General features: G+C 45.0%; 1 protein-coding gene across 1 annotated transcript in view; it reads left to right on the forward strand.

Annotated features, from left to right (window-relative positions):
* The first annotated feature begins 426 nt into the window (after positions 1-426).
* The window catches only part of LOC146816765 (uncharacterized), a 132,149-nt gene continuing 110,383 nt past the window's right edge, over positions 427-22,192 (forward strand). The window contains exons 1-3 of the mRNA XM_085610640.1: positions 427-572; positions 885-943; positions 1,039-1,131. Coding sequence (XP_085466766.1) covers positions 556-572; positions 885-943; positions 1,039-1,131 — 169 coding nt within the window. The 5' untranslated portion in view covers positions 427-555. The remainder of the gene's footprint in view (positions 573-884; positions 944-1,038; positions 1,132-22,192) is intronic.

The following is a 22,192-nucleotide window of genomic DNA, read 5'->3' on the forward strand; positions in this document are numbered from 1 at the left end:
GAAGATGCCCGGTCTATAAGAAATTAAAGAAACTGAAAGAAATACCAGACAATAATAAAACTGTGAAATATTTATGGCTTGTTGCTTTGTCTTCTATAGTGGTGCTAATGTGCCTTTTAACAAAAACATATTTTACCCTCACTCTTGACAGGAGTAGTAGTTACAACTAGTACTTCAGGGATGCTGGGCTCCTGTGAATGGAAATGCCGCCTACTTTACTCACTTGGCTGCTGACTACTCATGTCCTTGACGTTTAACCTTCAAAAAAGTGTACATTGAATACTCAATTGTAAAGCAGGCGAGTGTGCGCGCCAATAACATCAGGAGAATGGTGCAAAGGTGTGCTCGTGCAGCAACAAGTGGGTGGTCTTAAAGTGGCCCATTGGCTCAACAGCCGGCTTTTTATAAACCGGAAGTGAATCCGGATTTCCTGTGGGTTCGTCCGTTTATTAGGTGCAGGCTCAGCTGTTTGTTTTCTTCTTTGCTTTGGCGGCTGTGGTCGGTGTTTTTCCAAAGGGTTGTTGCCATCAGCCCCGGTGACTGTGGGGTCCAGCGATGCCTTTTTTGATGAGGTAGTTAGAAGTATGAGCTTTGTTGGTCAGCTCTGTATTTTTGAGGCAACGTTTCCTTGTAAATAGTTTAATGCACTCGTTGAGCTTACTATAGAGCAAGTCGAAAATGTTGCAAATATAACTCCAATAACACGCAAAGCCTTTGTTTGGGGTTTGAGTTGTACCTGGGTCTTATTGACCCCACTGAAAGAGTTTTGTGTAAGCGCATTATGTTTTTCTTAAACTCATGCAATTATTTTGATAGCCATGATGAAACCTTTCTAGGGATGAATTGTGACTTCTTTTCGTTAATGTTCTCTTTCTTTTCTTCAGGTTAACCCTTTTATTGGCATTGGTCTCCAGGGCTTTGGCACAGCCCACACTGGCTGCAGGTTAAATTAACTCTCAGATTTCACCGACATTTATCGTCGAATGTTTGACGCACCGCAATATGACACTTGTTCTCTTTCTGTGTCTCTGTTTCCAGACTCCATGGTCGTGGACTGCGTAGAATCGCTGGCGAGGATTTCCCTGAATGCTTCTTACTTCCTGGGCAAACATGTGCGGTTCTCTGTCCTTGGTGAGAAGTGGTGGTGGGGAGGGGAGGCGGTGGGGGGGGGGGGGGGGGGGGGGGGGGTTGTAGTATGGACCATAGGCCATACGCATTCCGTTTTCTCCCTCTACTATTTATATTGTTTTGGGCCTATCTTTTAGTGTATTTTAAGAGGTGACTTGTATTCCACGTCCTTCTATTCTGGCCAAAGGATGTTTAAGGTTGCCTTTTTGTTCAGGCTAAATGTACCTTCAAATCATCTCCTGCTTTTAAGGAGGGTTGGGGGGCAGTTGTAAGTACATTTGTGTTGAAATACTCGAAGAACGTGTACCAGGGATGTTAGCCAGACCTATGTGCGGCCGTGGGATGAAAAGCAAAGTGGGGAGGGGTGCCGCTTTGTTTCTGGTGAAGCTGCCTTGCTCAACCATTCCTGTTTTTCATTGCATCTTGGAACTTGCAATTTTTCTTTTCTATATGAACTACAAGTCCCAGAATGCAAAGATTCTGGCCTTTATGTTCTACTGACTTGAGCTCGAAAGAAGGGCAGCTCGAAAGAAGGGCATCTCGGAATTACCACGATTCCATGGACAGACTTGCTTATGAATATGGTTTCGTTACTCTTGACACATGGCTTCATTTGATGGACCGCGACCACTAAACGCCGCACACCTCGGCGGGTCACGTGATGTACCCAGTACTTTGCAGCCCGTGTCTGGTCATTTAGCTGCCTGTTTTATTCGGCATTTAAAGATGTGACATCGCCGAGATACTTTCATTCCAATTTGATGGCCTGGGAGGGGGGGGCTGTTGTCTTTACAAGGGACCGAACCTTTACCTACTAAAATGTAATTTCAAGTAACTTGAAAAGTTTTTATTTATTTGCTATGAACCTGTTTTGTTACATTATTCAAGAGTGCTGTTAAACGGCAATTTCTAGAAGGCCCTCCATAGTTTAGAAGAACCCAGAAGACGTCGAAATTTTATTGGATCCGATTCCTCAGACGTCCCAATACGTCATCTGTATGAAGGGCTGTTTAAAGTAAGGAAGCGTTCCCGGAGGCATATATTGTTAACACTGGGTACTTCCTAAAGGAGCCAGCTTTCCAGTCTTTGTATGTTTGCGTGGGAACCTGGCTGAGGCTGGTGAGAGTTCAACGGGGTCAAAGGTCAGACACATGATTGGAGAGGGAGATGAGGTTTGAGCGCTGAAGTGAACTGTTACCGTGTCCTGTTGTAGTGTTCTTTAGATGCACGTGTTCGGGTCTTTCCTAAATTGTAGCAGGGTTATCTGGTCTCCTGGATTCAGGGCTGTCATTCATAGCTCTATTCTTAATTGGAGCGTGCAGATTGAAAGGCGCACCAATGTAATAAACGCTTGCTTTCTGCTGAATACAAAAATCAGTTACTTTAACTGGTTTACTTTGAGACAAAGCAAGGGCAGCGTCCATTAATCGGTGAGTGTGTGTGTCACCGTAAAAAAAATCATTCATTGCCAATTCCTATTTCGAATAGCATTTCTTGAATAGTTTTTCATCCCGATAAATGCAGGGCTTAAACCTATGCTTTTTATGATTGGGGGTCTGTATATTATTGTGACAAATACTTGATATGTAATTTGCCTATTTATCGCACAATTTAATCAACTCTGCCACATAATTTGGACCATTATCGCCACATAATTCCAGTCGTACGGACGCTAAAATAGGGGAGGATTAAGAAGGCTCTTGCTAGCAATGGATATATTTACATCCTTGGGGGGGCACAAGGTACCACCCTCGTTGCCATGTGGTTGATTGCAAGCAATTCATTGCTCGCACCTTTCCATCACTATTCTAACTTGAAAGTATAAGTTAGTTTAATGGGTGGTTCTAGGTGGTTCTAGCTATCGTAAGTAACTCCAAATAGCAGGATGATGATTCTAAACCGTTGCTTCCGTAATTGGTGAGGCAGTGCAAATCTGAACATGTTAGAATTTTGGATTTATGAAAAAAAGATAGCAGGCGCTCTGACCTTTGAAACTACATTTTTTCCGTCTGTATTTGGAATTTATAACTTTAAAAACCTTAAATGCCGCCTGATGTTTATAGACCTAGCGCTCATAAAGCGTTTTCTTCCTAGCTCGGCAGAGAGCTACGTAGTCCGCATTGGGCAATATTTTGAAACGCTAGATTTTCCTTGAAACGCCACGCGACATGTAACCTCAGAATACTTTGTATCCCGTTACAGTTTACATGTGCTTCAACTCTGGTCATATTTTTGCCGGACTCAAAAAGGCTCTTGGCGTTAACTTGATGTGATTTTCCCCTTTTCAATATTCTAATCACGTTGCTTACGGAAACACGAACCGAATCCTAATGGGAAAGGAATGGCGACGTGCCTAGAGGCGAGTTAACTAGACTGTGGCCACATGATGGCGGTAGCGCTCCATAAATGGCGATTGTTCAACGATTAGGATGTTGATGTTATAAATGGTGTTTAATTGACCTGAAGATCACGAGTTCTAATCCAGAGATCCACTCGCTCTCCCCTTCAGTCCTTACATTGAATTGGATGGTCATGATAACAGGATCTTGCATCGGGCTGAAATGGTGGTGGTGGCCGGCACGGGGTTGGCGTTGGTCCAGACTTTGAGAAAGGTGGAATCTGGTGCGTTGGTGTTGAGGAGGTCCCAGATTTCTATGGCGTGCTTGTGTAGGGAGCGCATATTGAGGAGGATGCAGTTGAGCGGTGATGTCCAGTAGGCTGGGGCTGCTGCTTGGGGTTCTGGACGTGGGTGAACGTGCAGTGTCTGCATGAGATCGGGCCTTGAATGTTGCTTGGTGTAAAAAGCTGGCAGTTGTTGGGACTCCTGGCACTGGTCGCGGTCTGGGCGCAGACGGGCTTGCCTTTGACGTGCCAGCGGCACAGCCGTGTAGTGGCCATTAAGGATCAGGGGAAGGGCCTTCAGCTGGAAAGTGGGAGGCGGAAGGACACACTGGAGGGAGGAGGTTCCACGGTTGCATCAGTGTTGTGGACAACGCGAGGGGGAAGAGGACAGACAGAGCAAAAAAAGCAGAGGGCAGAAGAGCAGAGTGCTCTCCCACTGGACCACCAGGGTGAGGCACAGGCAGGAGCCTGCGGGTGGAGGAGGGCCTCTAGCACCCTGTAACTGAGCTCGGGGGCAGCACTTAGTGGTGGAGCTGCATGGGGGAAGAGCAGTCTCACTGACCAGATCAGTGGTCTAGAGGTTTTGACATAGCTTAGTCATGGTGGCTCACATCTGTATTCATGGTGGCTCACATCTGTATTCATGGTGGCTCACATCTATATTCATGCAATCTATCACAATTTTTCTATTAAATTCTTGCACCCTCTTAGGCCATATATTATGCTATAATTGCTTAATATAGCACATGACTCATCCCGATAGGGACGTTTTGGCGCTTGGATGGCAGATAGCTGACCTTTAGTATTTTAGAACAACCAGGACTAAAGATGCTTCTTGAATTCCGTAAAGCTAGGGCATGTGCGTATGGTCAGTGGTGGTTTTGTTCAAGTGGCGTGGGCTCAAGTGAGAAGGTACGGCCTCTGTATTTATCCGTACAATCTGGCGGAGCCTTTGAAAGGATTGGTTGTTGGAGCGCAAGTTCCTGCTAAGGGTATAAGGAGCGAGCCTGTTTGCAGGTATTTAGGGGACCAGAGCCTAATAAAGATGTGCAAGTTATACACAGCACTTTGAACAGGGCTCTCTTGCGTTTAGGGAGCTGATTTAAGGCTCGGTGTGGGGGGCTGATGGAGGCCTTGGTGGTAGGTTGTTAACCATAAATGCTGCTATATTTTGGGTGCCCCTGGTTGGGGCGTAAGGTATTTGTTGGAGGTGAGGAACCCGGCATTGCCGGCCAATGATCAGCGCCTGGGTGAGTATTTTACCGGAGTTCAATGGGAGCCATTTAAAGATCTTTCTAAGAAGGCGCATGGTGCCAAAGCAGGTGTCACATGTGGAGGCTATATGGTCTCACATTCAAAGTTGATAGTCAATGATGCCTAGATTTCTAGCGATTCTACTGGGCAAAGGGGTGGGGCCCAATGCTGCTGTTCTGCTTTTGAGAACCAAGAGTGTTTTGCCAAGTTGAATAAAATAAGAAATAAAAACTGCTTCTCTTCATGCACGTTTTTCTCTGGAGAACTTGTAACAATCTCCTAAAAAATTTATTTTCAGAAATTTCTATTGGGCGGAAGGGTTTATATCCCCATATTTCTGCTCCAAAGCCACTTTCGAGACTCACTTTACATTATAGAGATGTAAAATAGATTTCACGTGGCTATGACCCAAGTGCTTAGAAAAGGAGTCTGTGCCATATGCTACCCTGTTGAAAGATTGCAAACGTGCTCTTACCAGAGATCCCCAATCTAATTGATTATCCAACAGAATACTAAATAACCTTATCCGTTTTCCCTAAGCAATAAACTCTTGTATAGTGAGATTTTTAGTCTACCATGGAACGCATCCCCAGCGCAGGTACGATTGGAATTTAGTCTCTCCAACAGGAGATTAGGAGAAAACACCCTGCAATTAAAACTTTTTACAAAATTTGGTTGAATCGATCCAATGTCTTGTGGCGAGCCCAGGCAGAAGAACCAAGTTCAAATCACGGTAAGTTCTTGAAAACCGCATTGAAGGAAACAAACACAACAGAACTCTGGGTGCAGAACCTCCTCACCCCCCCCCCCCCCCTCCTTTTCAAGCCTTCCGCGGAGTGATAAACAAAGCGGCCAAACTTCATTCATTATTAGAAGATAAAAGCATATTAGCTAAGCGGTACCATGCCTGGATGGTCCTCCAATCTTGCATGTCAATACGCACGGCGGAATACCTAAACTCAACATGGCCATTAGCTTTAGTTTCAGATAAGATGAACATCAGATTTGGGGTGTTACTAAGTTTGACCAACCAACATGGAAGTAAAATGGCCCTAAAACATGTAGCTTATGTGGTGCAGTAAGGCAATATTGTATTTCTCATCTATTTTGCCCCTTCTTAAAATCTATCTGGGTTTCGCTATTAAAAAAAAAAAAGCTTTTTAACGACTGGGGCATTCGAACTTGCAGATCTGCCATTATTAAAGGTCTGGGCACAACAGGTCCTCAACTGACCTGTAAGATTAAGTTTCTGACACTTTATGAAAAGGTAACATGGCCCAAGGATATTCATGCCGCCAGTCCAGCTCAATTATCCATTGACTGTTTCTAAACCCTAATCCGCTGCACAAATGCACCTTACATTAACACTGATGTGATACCAATATTGATAATTTTGACACCGCAACTTGATCCATTTTAGTCTGTTTTATGTGAAAACTGTCTTATAAAAAAAAAAAAAAAATTAAATGCCTTTCAAAAATTTGAAATGACTGTAAATCGACAGACCTTCCTTTTACAACATTGTTATGGTTTTTATTAACTTAAACAACGCATTGATCGTTTTAGATTTCATGTTTTTTGGGCTTACTGTCATAGTATAAGACTTAAAATTGATTTTGAGTCCTAAATCCTCCATAAATTCATAAAAAAAAAAATAACTAAGCCATTTGATGTCCGCAATAAGAACTGAGTCATCTGCGTACAATAATGCCGGGACCATTCAAGTTCCCACCATTGGCACGTCCCGGAAGCTTTATCTTAAACTAATCTAGCCTATTAAGGTACAAAATAAAAAGCATGGGGGTCAAAATGTCTGCCCCCCCCCGTCTTACCTGAAAGTGCATAGTGCATTTTCCCATGGGGCCAAATCTCACTGAAGCCTCTAGCCTCGTGTGTTGAGGGTGCAAAAAGGGCTGTGAGGGCCTCTTCCACTCCCATGCTCCTCAGCACAGCCCACAGTTTAGATCTATCCACTGTGTCGAATGCTGTGCTGAGGTCCATGAAAGCTTTGATTGATCGCGATCACCCTCGCGGCCGCAAGGCCGCTTTGCATAGCCAATAGGTCTCGCTTTTGGAACCTTATAAGTATTTAGTTACGCAACTGTTGCATGGCTATACACTTATAAGGTCCCAAAGGCGAGACCTATTGGCTATGCCAATGCTTGTTAACAGTTCTTTATTAATTAATTAATAAAGATTAAAATTCTGTTCAATTGTCGCCTTGCCTGAAGCCATATTTGATATCCCACAATTTCTTGTTGCTCAGACCAATCTGCCAATCGTTTTAGGAGAATCCTGCCCAGGACCTTAGCGGCTATTAGTGATATCTGACGGTAGCACGCTGGGTCCTCTCGGTTGCCATTTTAAAAACTGGAACAATTGTTTGTTTCTAGGATGTAGGAATATGGCCACGAGCTGCGGAATCCAGATGTTTAATAAGTGGGGCCTAGAGATCCTTACATGATTTTAAAAATCTCTCGGCACCCCATCAGGCCCGGCGCTTTTCCAAATGTAATTCCCGCTATGCCTTCTCTGATCTCTTCTAATTCAAATGTCAGTAGTGACCCCCACTTGGGCACTGGATAAGAGCTAGGGACACAGTCACTGCAATAAATATTTTCAAAATGTTTAACCCAATTCTTAGTGAAGATTGGTTCTCATGTCTGGTAGTGTTGTTCAATTGAAAACAGGGTGGTTCACAATTCTCCAGAAGGCTAGAATATTTCTCTCCTCACGCTTCCTTTAAATCCTCCCATGCCATTTTTATCAGTTGGCTCTTTTGTGCTTGCACAGAATTTCTTCTGGCCACTTGAACAGCCAGCATGTTCCCTGGCTTTTGTTTAAGGACCGGCTTTAGGTCCTATAAGCCTTCGTTCAGGGCTTGTCAAACCATTTAGGGCCTTCCTTATTCGATTTCAATTTAGTACCAAGAGCTTTCTGTACCTCTCTGCCAATATTGGAGTATGCTTTCAAGATTGCCTGGTCTGGAGAATTTGAGTTTAGAAATCATGACTGCATACCTTGACCAGTTTCCTCAAAAGATCCTAACTATCCTACCCCAGCCAGTTTCCTCAAAAGATCCTAACTATCCTACCCCAGCCAATCTGCCTACACTGCTCTTTTAATGTAAGGGAAATGCTAAAAGTCGAGAGGCTTCCTCCCTAAACCACTACAGCTAAATTCAGCCAAATGGGGGCTGTGGTCACTAAAATACTCCAAAAGGTCCTGAACCCCACTAGGAGTGATTACAGATTTGCAGAAACATAGATAAAATCAGTGGTGGCAGAAGCTCCCCTACCATTAGAGGTTGGTACCGTCTTGTGTGAACCATAATCCTCCATGCCTGATAAGGTAATAAAATTAAATTCTGATAGGAGATTAATCTCATCTCCCTGGCGTGAATGGCTAAAATGAACCTTTTCATAGCCCAGCTCAGAATCTCCATCCTTATAGTACAGGTCGTACATGGATGCAAACTAAAATCCCCCACTAATGTAATAAAAGGTATCTGTCGGGACCTTAAAAAAAAAAAAAAAAAGCAATCTCTGGGGACAGTGAGTTATAAACTCGTATGATTGAGAACGTCCCCTTTCAGGGAAATGATATAAACTCCCAAAACAATCCCAGAGTCAAAAGCTATCTGCTCCACCTCAGTCTGCCTTTACGCTCACAAAAGTTGCTTGACCTCCCTTGCCCCTTCCATGGTTGGACATGACAAAACATCCATAAATAACTGACCCCCCTACATCCCAGGTCTCCTGAATGTACATAATATCAAAGGATTTAAACATCAGTCCCCTTCTCATCTGTCAGAGCTTAAACCAGCTATATTCCAGCTGATCATATTTGGTAAACCCTCGGGATTTCGGGGTACCATGACTACTTTTAGTGTATCTTTTGATCTTACTTCTTCTGATCTCTCCTCCCCAAGCATGTTGCCTGGTGATACGTTGGTTCTGACCTGACAAGTCCATGTCTGAAAGGGCGTTGTAACAATTATAGGTGGGGATGAAGGTATTGGCCCAGCTGGCGTATTCCCTGTCTGCAATTAGGGGAGCCCTTACTGTGGACGGACCATCCTACATAGCTGAAAGCTTGAGTGGGGGCCCTTTTTTTTTTTTTCGAATTAGGTTTTTAAAAGTAACCAAGGGCCATCAATCAATATTACTCTGCTCTAAATGTGTGCTCACATTTCACAATAAAGTCTTTTAGCTAGGAATGGGGAATTAAAATTAACAATGATTCAATCACCTTGGCAGTCTGCAGCCCCTGGGCCAATCCACCACACCCTCCTTGGACCATCAAAATATTTTTGGCCTGTCAGTGTGAGTGCAGAAAGCCTCTTACGTGCCAGCCAGTTTATGGTTTTGTTAAACAATTCTTTGTATAATTCCCTTTTCTTAATCTAGGAACCCCTAAAACGATGACTACATATGGACATGCAGCAGGGGCTAGGCCTATTACTCGTTGTTTCTTTGAGTAGTTTTTCTCTTGCATTATTCTGCCTCCCTCTACTTCTGACTGTGGGCTGCACTCAACCCTGCGGGTGCTTCTTCATAGTTGTATCCCCTGGGACCACCCTGAGCTTGTGGTCTATCTTGACCACTTTCAAACGTTTGCCAGGGGTGTAGGGATCAAATTCAGAGTATCACGGGGGCTGGTTCCTCTGAGTAGGCTCTAGCAAACCTGGATGGCCTCGTACATTAGGAGTTTCATTGGGTGGGGAGAAAAAACCATCTGGGACCCTTTCATGTTTTTAAAGGTCCTGTAAAGCCCGGTCTATAGCATCCAGTCTAGCCCAAATCTGTCAATTCTTCCCGCAGGAGAGTAGAAATTTGATCACATCCACTTCCAAATGCTGGATTTCTCCACCCTCGTCCTTTGTTCACTGTCATGTTCTCACCTGCCTCTAGGATTTCCTGTTCTTTAGGTGCTGGGAAGGTTCCTGAATCCTATATAATCTCTGGTGCCTTACCAGACTTGGTTATCTGGGAGACGCTTCCTTTTCTTGGTATATTGGTCTGCTTAGTTTTAGAGGCCTTCTGAGTTTGGTGATTTACGGAGGGAGGGGGGTGTCAAAGTAAGATCTGCTGTTATGGCTACCCCCACTTTTTGCTTTATGTAATGCGGTTTCTGGCTAGTCGGAATGGAATCCTGCTAATCGGGACCCCAGTCTCTGTGCCTTCTACCCTAAATTGGTTTGGTAAGTATTTGGGTACATCCCAGATTGGACACTGGTGCAACCCAATCAGTCCCTTGTATATGGTACTAAGATACCCAGGGCATAGATACACCAGGGGTCCCTCATGGGCTGAAGCATGTATTATGCCACCCATAGGAGACCACTCACTTTGCAACTACAGGCCTGCCATTGCAGCCTGTGTAAGTTGGTGCTAACACTTCTTACGAATGATCTAGGTTTACCTATATCTAAAGTCACTGTACTTAAAACATATAAGTCACCCCCCTAAGGCAGGCCTTACAATCCTGAAGGCAGGGTGCTCGGTTCTAAGTGTGAGTGCCCCTGCATGAACAGGACACACCTACGGAGTCCGTTCACCTAGGTTGTGAGACAGCCATTTAACATGCAGGGGCACCGTGTCATCGCGCAATGACCATATCGAACCTGGCTGTAACAAATCCCATCCTGTTTGGTATCGAACATGTTGGAATCGTACCTCCGTAAACTGTGTGGAGGGGGGTATGAGTCAATGCACCGTAAAGCTCCTTTGGGAGGCCCTCTGTGCTCCTGGTACCAGTCTTCCAGACAGACAGCAATCTAGGGCTGGTGCCGGCCAGAGATGTGCTTCTGCCCTCCTACTGCTGAGCCAAACTCCGTCAGGGGAAGGCAGAACAATAGGTATCCGGTCACAGGCAGGTATGACCACCTCCCAGACAGGGTTTAGTGTATTGGGGTAGGGTGGAGGCGCTTGCCAGCGCCACAGTCTGTATGCAGGGCACACTTGGTGCCCTCCATACATAGTCCAGTTCAGAGGGCCATTGGCTCCTGCTCGGGTGCGAAACTGGACAAAGGACAGGAGTATCCTGCCCCTCCTTGGGGAGTGACCCCTGAATCGTCCCAACCCTTTCCTTGGGGTATTTAAAGGCTTACCTTTAAGCGACCATCTTGAGTAAACTGAGTCCCAATATCTCAGAGGCCGCTCTCCCGCCTACATCAGAGTTGGAGGTTGGGAGAGCAGGGTTGGACAGCTTTCCCTCCCCCTCTTTTGCAAAGTTTGTTGCTTTAGCAGATAGTGTGTCTTCAGGTTCTCCTCTTGATGTACTTCCGCACAAGTTTTGGAAGGTGTTTGGGGAGGAGCTGTTTCCTCCTCTCCATGCAATCTGCTGTCAGTTTCTCGGTTCCGCCCACGTTCCGGACAGCTGGAAGCTTGCGGTAGTTTCTCCGCTGTTGAAGGAATCACTGGACCCCCTATCCCCCGCTAATTACAGACCTATTTCATTGCTTCCCTTCCCGATTAAGATCTTGGAGAAACTGGTCACGAAACATCTGTCCGGTTTTTTGGAAGCCAATGACTGTCTGGACATGGCGCAGTTCGGGGACAGGCCAGCGCATGGAACCGAATCAGCTTTGGTGACCGTTTTGAGTGACCTTCATTCGCGTGCCGATCATGGTCAGGCAGCCTTTTTAGTGCTGCTTGACATGTCGGCAGCGTTCGATACGGTCAAACGCGCCATCTTGACCAGGAGATTGGAGGAAGCTGGTGTGATGGGTCTGGCCCGAGACTGGCTTGTTTCATACCTGGCCAACAGACATCAGGTGGTTGCCCTGCCTCCCTTCAAGTCTACCATCAGAAGGGTAGGGCAGGGCGTACCCCAGGGATCAGCCATCAGTCCCATTCTTTTCAATCTCTACCTCCGCCCCCTGGTCAAGTTAATTAAATCTTTTGGCATAACTGTCACCAATTATGCTGATGACACCCAACTTATCTTCTCCTTTGAGGCGGAGAAGGCGGTGTCACTGGAGACCTTTCACCACTGTATGGTCTCCACGGCGACCTGGCTGAGTAATAATTCGTTGCAATTTAACAGCTCCAAGACGGGAGGTGCTGCACTGCTCAGCGGACCGTGTCCCACCATCTCTACCGCAGGACTTTTGGCCTCCCTCCTTTCAGGGTACGGTAGCAGCGGCAAGCTCAGTTCGTAATCTGGGTGTGACAATGGAACCCAATCTTCAACTAGAGGGTTTCATTGATAAAACAGTGTCCTCCTGTATGGGGCTGTTGCGCACTTTGCGGAAGATTCTCCCTTTGCTTCCCGCCCATGCTAGACCAGAAGTAGTGCGCAGTATCATTTTAAGTAGACTTGATTACTGCAATGCACTGCTTCTGGGGGCACCTATCACGGCATTAAGCAAATTACAACGGGTACAGAACTTTGCTGCTAAGTTAGCACTATCCCGCCGACGTTTTGATTCGTCATCTGCAGCACTTAAAGATCTGCACTGGCTGCCTATCTCTCAGCGGGTCGAGTTTAAAGCTTTATGCTTGGTCTTCCGGGCCCTACATGGTTTGGGACCACTACCCTTACAGGAGATGTTCTCTTGGTACATCCCTATTAGATCTCTCCGCTCTGCTTCAGCTAACTTGGTAGTTGTCCCCAAAATCCGGAGAAAGCGGATGGGGGGTGGACGCTCTATTGTCAATATGGCATCTAAGTTGTGGAACGATCTGCCACTGCCGCTTAGATGTTTAGGAGATCTCTTCTCTTTTAAAAAAAGAATTAAACTCACCTGTTTCCAAGGACTGAGTAGCTTGCCGATACAGTATTGTCTTTGCTGCAGGATTAGTTAGATCACAGCGCCAGGATGCCCGATGGGTGACAGGAGCGCTTTATAAATGTGCTATACATACATACCTGTGGGTGTGGTCCCTAGATTCGTTGTGGGGCAAGATTAATTTCAGACATCACTTCTTCGATTGGGCACTCTGGACTTTGTAGGACTTCACTCTGGGTATCCAGGCTGCAACTGTGAAGACTCCTGATCTAGTCACCCTGCTGATCTGCTGCAACGTCCATGTCCGTGCACCACACAACTTCCAAGGCCTGTGTGCATCCAAGAAACCTGAAGGAATCTCCCTTGAAGTAAAGGAGCCACTTCTGCCTCTGCAGGCACTGCAACTAAGCTGATCGGTCTGCTGATCCTGGGCTCCCACGTACTCTGTCAGTTACACAGGTGGTGGTTCTTCACAACCCTAGAGGCCTGCCCTCTCGCCAAGTTTGAGGCCTGTATCCCTTGTCTTGGTCGCAGGAACCAAACCCCTGTGCACTGAATCCAACTTGCAGTTGCAAAGGTTTATTGGCTTCCTTCCACTAAGATGTCCGGACTCCAAGTAGCCCCCACCTCCAGCATCTCCAGTGATTAAAGATCCTTGTCCTCACCACATCACTTGCAACGTGGGCCTTCATCTTCGGTGAGCTGTTCGAGGGCCTCTTGCGACTCCAGTGACTCCGGCCTGTGGGTCCTCGTGAGGGTAATCTTTGAATTCTTTGGGCTCCCTTAATTGCTCTGGCCTGCCCAACTCCCCTGCTTGTGGTGAGTCTCCTGGGCCTTGATGGTGTCAACATTGCACCTACTTTAACTTCCACGTTGGTTGCAGTTGCCAAGGCTAGTTGGTGCTCCCACTGGACACCGACCCCCCCCCCCCCCCCCCCTCCCTCCCTTTCAACTCTCCAACTGACATGGGACAGCTCGTGTACACCTCCTGGTCTTCCACAGCATCACATGTTCCACACAGCTGCAGTTTCATGGTCACTGTCTGCTCTCCTGCAACACTACATCGGTGGGCATTCATCTTCCGTGCCCCCTGGTCACTCCTGAGTGGCATACTCTGTCCCCTGTGCTTGTAGGTTCTTCACATCTTAAAATCACCTTTTTGGATTCCACTTGACACTTTCACCTTCTCCAGCAGCAGCCTCTTCCTAAAGTTCTCCAATAGGTTCGGTGGTTTCTGACGCCACTACACACCTATGCAGGCGGCTTCCCTGATGCAGGTATACTGGTTCCTAAGGTATCCACGGGTGGGGTAGATTTCCAACCTTTCTTCCACTGGGTTTCTTTAGGGTCCACTGGTAAGGGTCCTTCTTTAAAATTGCCACCGCGATTTACCCATTGACTTGCATTGATCCTGTGGTTGTCTTCCCACTCTCCACACTGCCTCCTTGGGGCTCCTGGGTACTCACCTTGGGTGGTTCCTTAAGTCCCTGGCACTTCATCTTCTGGGTATAGTTTTGACTCAAGTCATGGTACGTATACCACTATTTTAGTATATGGTTTGGTCTTTCCCTGGCGACCACTGTGTATTTCGTGCTACTTACCTGTTTTTATTGCAAAGTACTGTGTATATCACCGGCTAGGAGATGTATGTTAGTGAGTGTCTTATAATAGAACCAAACCGTGCATTTATAAAAATATGTATTTTATTTCACTTAATCTATAGCTATAAGATTATGTTCTGGTAAATCAAGCTGCTTTACGCTCCTTCTGGACTAAGCCTGAAGGCTGGTCTCCACAGCTACCACTTTGAGAGCTCTCTAAGGTTGTCTAAGACCACTAAAATCACAAGAAGGGTTGTCTGGATTGGTGCAAGGTGCCCCCTTACATAAGAATACACCATATACCAAGCCAGCTTCTCACGGGGGGTAGTAAAACCACCTCTGGAGCCTCTGTCGGAGGCCTGGAGTAGCTGTATTGGGCTTGCATCACTTGAATGGAGTAAAGCATTAAGAGGGGCAGATTTGATGTTTTGGAGCTTAAACCCATTGTTTAAGTGAGGGACAACTTCTTTCTGTGTCCATGTGAGTCATGGGACATTGTAACTTGGTATCCAGTATTGTGGGGCTGGAGGGGTGATTGTTCGTTGTTCAAATCCCCTCTTAATTTCCTCTTTCCCATCCTGACACTTGTGGTTTTGTCCAGGGAGTCTTGTGCTGTATGTAGAGCTGATCCTAGAGCTATTCAAATATTGTTTGAGTCGAGGTGATCAGTAGTCCTTCCAGTAGGTGTGTGAGTATTGGGAGCTATTTGAGCTCCTTTAGGTCTGATATGATGTGAGTTCTGTGTAGGAGGTGGAGGATGAGTCTGGATGCAAGTTCTGGACGGCTTGCAGTCTTCTGATGCCAGCGTAGCATGTGCTCTGTTGTCCCAACTTGCTGGTGACTAGGGTGTAAGTGCAAAACAAGAAAAATCTGGTGATGCTTGGGAGCCATTTGATGACCTCACAGCATCTTCAGTGTGTGGAAGCAGGATGCAATAACTTCACTGACTTGTGCTGTTCTCAGTTGGACATCTGATTCTGAGTTTCCTAGTATGGATATGAGGTCAAGTTTGGCCAGCCACCAGTTGGAGTACCATTTCAAGGTGTTCTTGCGTAAGATTGCCACTTATGGCTAGTCAGGCTTGAGACAGCTGGCTTTCATCCAGTTAGCGACTTTGGTTATGCAGGTGATCTTGTTTTTGATGTTGGGGGTTCCTGTTAGCGAGGGAGAGTATGAATTGTGCATTGTTGATGCAGGGCAGGATATTGATGTGTTTGTAAATGACAGTGGCCAGAGGTATCCTGTATGGTTTGGAGAGGTTAGAGCTGAGAGATTAATATTAAGATAGTCCACATGAGTTTGTGAGCTTCTTGGGAGTACAGTGCTAGATTGGCATCTTATGTTATCTGTTAAAGCAAAGAGCAGGTCCTTGGATGCCAACCTCTTGAAGGTATTTGATATGGATTGGGTTGCAAAACAGTGTTGAATGTTGCAGAGAGGTCCAGGAAGATGAGATTTTCCATGTACCACTCTTTCAGGGTCATGTGGATGTCATCGGAGATGGCAATGAACGCAGTTTCTGCAGTAGTTTGACCAAATTGTGTGGTGATTAAGAGGTGATGGTTACTGCAGTGGTCGGTGTGGTGTAAGTTGATCACCTTCTCTAGGATCTTAGCTATGTATGGTAGGAGGGGATATGGGTCTGTTAAGCATGGCTGGGTCATTTAAGGGTTTCTTGAGCAGGGGCGTGACAGTAGCATGATTCTAGGTGTCCAGGAAAGTGGCTGAGTTGAAGGTGTTTAGGGTGGGTGTTTGTGCTTTGCTCATCAGTAGGAGTCCTTTAGTAATAGTGTGGTGGTAGCTATGGTCCGATAGAGGATTTAGAGAGGATTGACTTTGTGGTGCTGGAGGTTGCATCAATGATAGGCCAGGATGTCAGGGTTTGTTCTTAAACCTTGATGGGTAGTTGAGTTGCGAGGGTGGTGGGGCCCGGTTGTGGTTACTGTATGTGGAGGTGTTTTTGCTGCAGAAGAATTCAGTTTGTTGCAGAGGTCGAGTGATTTTTCTGGTGGTGTGCTTAACTCATGGATGATAGTCCAGATTTCCTTACTGCTGTTTTTTTCCACATTGATGCAGTCTGCATTGATCTAGTCTGCGGTGATGCGCATGTTGTACCAGATTAGGTGGTGGTAGCATATTTGTTGCGGATTTCATGGTGACTTTGTGATGTCTTGACTTGTTTTCCACTTGTGTGTAATGTTCGGCTTCATACAAAAGTAACTTGTTCTTAAAACACAGTAACAATGTGAAAACATTACAAATGGCCACCATCTGTCAAACTTTTGGGCTGACCATACAGAGTCATTTCTTTACAAATTCTTACTGCTATGTTCTGCTTCTCCAGTCTAAGTATCACTCTGCTCCGTGCAACCTAATCGGCTGCCTTATTCTTTTTCTGTGGACAAATGAACATGCTACATTGTAGTCTACTACAATCCTTAATCAATGGTCCCAAGCAAAAAAGCATGTAATAGAAAGTGTTAACACTTAAATTACATGCAAGCAATTAATGAGGATATGTTGATTGGAAAAAACACTTTCATTTATTATGCATTGAAGCTGAAAGTTTTGAACACTTTCCACCTGTGCAACCTCCCCAGTGCATGTGTATGTGTGTATATAATATAGTAGCCCTGGATGAAAATACCATTGTTAATCTATCCACTATTGCACTATCAGAAGCAGAGAAACAACTTAGCTTTACAGCTTTAGGGCTATCCTACTGCCCTGTTAGTGATTTTAATTATACACCAGCTGATGTTTCCACACTATTGGCTATGCACGATCTCAGTGAAGGGAACAATGAGAATGATCAATTCTAGGGACATACAGCCAACACTGGAAAGGCTGTTGAATGCTAGCATTAAACAACGGGGAGCAGACATGAGCCCTTTTAAGCCGAAGTCTCATTTCATCCCGTCAATGCCCAAAGATGCCATTAACATTTTTCATTAAGTTGTTACTGAGTATATTATATTAAAAAAAACAATCACCAAATCAAACACGCGTTACAAAAGTAATCATGACGTGCAATACAATAAGCTGAGAAAATTAAGCGACAATCATCAAATAGTTATTACTAAATCTGACCAGGGAGGCAATATTGTCATTCGGCCTCAAAAGGACTATATAATAGAAGCACGTAGGCATCTTGAAGATCAGTCCTGTTACGAGAACTAATATGAAAGTACAATTCAGCAAGAGAACTGAAGAATAAGTTATCTGCATGTAGAACATCCAACTTTGCAGAGTATGTAATTCCTAAAGTCCACAAAAAAATCTCGTCTATCCCTGGCAGACCCAGCAATAGGGAGTGTGGGAGAACATGTGTCACAATATGCGTACTATTTTTTTTATTTTTTACAGGAGTTGGTTAAACCACTACCTACCTAAAAGATGCAGGTGACTTTCTTGAGAAATTGGAGTATACAGTGGGCAGAGGATCATTACTTTAGACATGGAATCTCTGTACACATTATAGAACACAATAGGATTGAATGCTTTGAAACATTTTGTCGGATTGAGAGCCTTGGATTGTTATATTCCTAACAAAATGCTTTTAGATCTAGCATCTTACTGTCTTTTTAATAACTATTTTACGTTTTGCAATTATGTTTACTTGCAAAAGAGGGGTGTGGCGATGGGGGTCTGCTTCTCCCCCCGCTATGCATGTTTGCATGTTGGTTGATGGGAGGAGCAGACCCTTAAACGCACATTCCTCGCTGATTAAAACAACCATGTACAACATTGGTTGAGGTATATAGACTAATTTTTATTGTATGGAAAGGCGATGCAAGGAGTGCCACTGATTTGATCAATAGGATTAATAACAATACTTCTACTCTTAATTACATCGCAGATCAATAAACAATGTGTGGAATTTTTAGATGTTGGTCTATATCAAAAATGGAAGCATAGCAACTACGCTACATAGAAAGGTGATGGCTGGAAAAACGACACTCCATGCCAGTAGCGCACACCCCAAACATTTGATAAAGCATTCCATTTGGGGAGTTATTGCGTCTAAAGAGGATCTGCAGCACTGATGAGGACTTCACTGTATGTAAACAGGCCCTCATTAGATTTAGGAGAGGCTACAGTGAGTCCATTTTAATGGAAGCTTTGAATAAAATCCATACAAGACCTAGGGACTCCTTTTTTCTAACCCGAGCTATACTGAAAATCCTGAAACAGTGGAGTGTCCCAGACCCATAACCTCATGTAATAGGCAGGAAAGAGATTCAGTCTACTTGGGCATAACTGGCCTATAAATTGGACTGACGGGCTACTAGCCCCCAGCCTTCCCACACAACCTACGTTCACATTTAGAAAAGGCCTATGACCACACACATTGTCAAAACAAATCCTGAATTAGCTGCTGCTAAGATGTGGCTACAACCTAAGCAAGGGTTCACTAGGTGTTCCTCTTGCAGAGCATGTAGGCTTGGAGAGAATGCATCGTATCTGAATCCTTTTAGCTTAAAGTTTTCATCAAAGGAAATTACAATTGTAAAACTGAGTTTGCAGTTTGACGTGCACCTGTGGCTTAAGATACGTGGGAAGCACCAAGCTCCAGGTGCACGTCCGAATTTTACAGCATCTAAGAGCCAACGTTAATGATGCCACGTATCCGGTGGCTCGTCATTTAAAAAAAATGCACTAACTATCTCAGTTGTTTGGAATACTTTATGGTGGCAGCTATTCCTAAACCCCGAAGAGGAGGAGATGGGGAAAGGATGTTGAGGAAATTAAAATCCAAAATGATACTAGAATTAGATGGCAAAACACCTAATGACCTCAACAACACGGAGGACCTTTACCATGTTCTTTAGTGTCGTATGGTAAATTTGACAGATATAAATTAACTTTTTTTTTTTGTACATAACTTTATGAACTGCATTAGTGTCCAGGCTGCTAAGTTTTTGTTTTACCCTGTATTTTTAAAGTAGGGTTTAAACTAAGATGCCTTTGTGGTTTTTAGATTTTCATGTAATGTTTTAGGATTTAGTAGCACAAGCGCTTTAAATAGGGTACATTTGTATTACAATGGCACTTTATAGGCACTTGTCACTTATTTGCATTAGTTGCACGCTGGCATAGAGCACTATATCCCCACCTCTGCGCATTTAAGCAGTAAGTTGTTGAAACAGGAGGAGTTATAGTCATATTGGCATGACTTTGCACAATAAGATGTTTACATGATATTTTCGCGAATTTTGCACAATGAACTGCCTCTAGTTTTAGTATCTTCAAATTTTGGATTCCTATAGTTATATATGTAACATTTCTTATTTACTATATTAATTATGCATTTAGCCTAATTCGAATTTTTAACTGTGACCCGCTTTAAACATATATTAATCTGAAATTTATACTTCCCAACTTTTGAAGTATAATTTGTATATGGGTTGTGACCTTTTGAAGTGTTTAGAAATGCATTTATGCAGATGTTGTTGTTGGCATATTTTATGTGGACTGTGCTGACCATGTGAGTTAGGAAACAGACTTTTCTTTGCAAGAAAAAGCCGTGCCTATGTTTGTCTATTATCACGTGGTGGAAACACAATGACACAATTATAAAATTGCAAACTAATTTCTGAGCTGTGAGCAAGGGCACAAGGTGTCCGAAACGCGTCAGGCTTGAGGATTGCAATAAAATAACATCTGCCTCATATTGCTGGGTTCGAGTCTGATTGGCGGGTGGAAATGCTGAGATTTGAAGTTTTTTTGCGCATATATCTATAGGCCAACATTGTCTGATCCCACACCTCAAGATGATTTCCAACACAGACTGCACCCAGCTCATCCCCTCACTCACCGACCCCACCACCTCCAGAACTAACTTCCACAGATGCATGACCAGCATCGCCGACTGGATGAAGAACTGCTGCAGCTGAACAGACAAGACTGAAGTACTGATCTTTGACAACACCAGCAACACATGGAACGATTCCTGTTGGCCATCAGATCTAGGACCCGCACCTACTCCCTCCAACCACACTAGAAAACTTGGAATCCTCATTAATAAGCTCACCATGATATCCCAGATCAATGTTCTCTCCTCCTCCTAACTCCACGCATGCTACGTAAGATCAGGTGCCCCCCCCCCCCCCTTTAGCATGAGATACACCATGACACAAGCCCTCATCACCAGCTGACTGGACTTCGGCAATACCCTCCACATAGGAATCGCTGCACACCTTCTACAGAGACTTAAGACCATACAGAACACTGCAGCCAGACTAGTCATCCTGGACTAACCCACATCACACCCCACCTCAGGAGACTACACTGGCTCCCTGTATAGGAGATTCCAATTCAAGATGCTGACCCATGCACAACTGCCTTACACAACCAAAACCCATCTACCTTAACAACTGCCTGAACTTCCACTAACCATCGAAGCCTACGCTCTGCCTCCCTTTCTCTTTCCCATATTCCTGGCATCTACCGAAGCAGAAGTTTGAGCATGCTCCTTCCACCTCCCTATACACCTCTGGACCATCCCCTCCCTTAAGGAATTCCGAATGGCCCTTAAGACCTGGCTTTTTGAATAAGCGTCTGGGGCCAGAAAGTGCCTGGACACCCTATTGGGTGATTAGCTGCACTTTATAAACCCTGTGATTCTTTTTCCCTGACTTGTTACATGGGTCGTCTGTCATCTCATGGCTTCTTGGTGTGCAGAGTTGTTTCTGGGGGATCAGTCTGTAGGTTTGCTAAGGGCATTTTTAAACTGAATCCTGGATTGTCAGGCCAGTCTCCTGTGCAAAGGGGGTGAGGGGAGGGGGTCCATCCTCTCTGGGCTTTTCTCTCCCAAGAAATTTTCCAAAATGTCGGTTACGGGGCTGGTTTGTGTGCCCTGACAAGGCACGTCATCCATGGTTTGTTTCCAGAGTAAGAAGATTCTGCTTTGGGGAGGAATATCCTGATGGGTTCTTGGCCTGTGGGCTTGCTGTTTGCTATCAGTTTGTATTCTTGATCCAGGGGTTTCTGGTTCAGCAGATGGTGGCTCTGGCGAGATCCCGTTCTGTCTGGAGTGGCAGTTTCTGTTGATTTCATTTCTACGGCGGTTGTGGACTTGGTGATTGTGTGGGTTGGTATGTTAGAGGGTATATCTACCTGTGTCCTCGAGTGTGGGCATCTGGAAGATTGTCTACCAGGAGGTTGTAAGCTCTGCATTGGGAATCATTTGGGCTTGGTGTGAGTACGCCTGTGGTTTCCCTTTAGATTCCTCGGCCTCGTGCTCTGAAATGCCCCTGGGTGGGCTGTTATGACTTTCTGGTCCCCTGGGACAGGGGGGCCCCTGGTGAATGATCAAGGTCTGTTTCAAGGACGTTATAAGGTTTTCCTTTTTCCTTTCTATCCCTCAGTAGGTGTCTGTGTGGGGGTTTGCTGTTGGTTTTGCGGGCTCTCCAGTATCCCCTGTGTGAGCACTTGGTGTCTGTCGTTTTTTTTATTCTCACCTTGGGAGTTTTGTCTGGTGGCTGTAGCATCTTACGCGCACGCCTAGGTTGACTAATACTCAAGTCGCAAGAGGCAATTAACTAGTAATGCGCGCACTTGGCCGATATCATTGCGCACCACAAGGGATTCAATAGCCACACACCAACTAAGAATAAAGAAGTGTGACACAGCAAGCATGCATGTAGCACCATTGCTATCGCACACTCCACTGTAATTGTCGGACAGGCATCCAATGCAGATGTTGGGATGACATATCTGAAGAACTCATGTACGCATGAGCGCATACGTTATCTTTGTTCTGTGAGTTTTTTCCATTCATTGTTCTTTAAAATACTGTAACATTCCCCTTAACTTTCTCTTCCTTGTCGCATGTAAACTGTGTGAGACG

The sequence above is a fragment of the Triturus cristatus genome, chromosome 6 (genome assembly GCF_964204655.1).
Source record: "Triturus cristatus chromosome 6, aTriCri1.1, whole genome shotgun sequence".
Classification (NCBI taxonomy): Eukaryota; Metazoa; Chordata; class Amphibia; order Caudata; family Salamandridae; genus Triturus; species Triturus cristatus.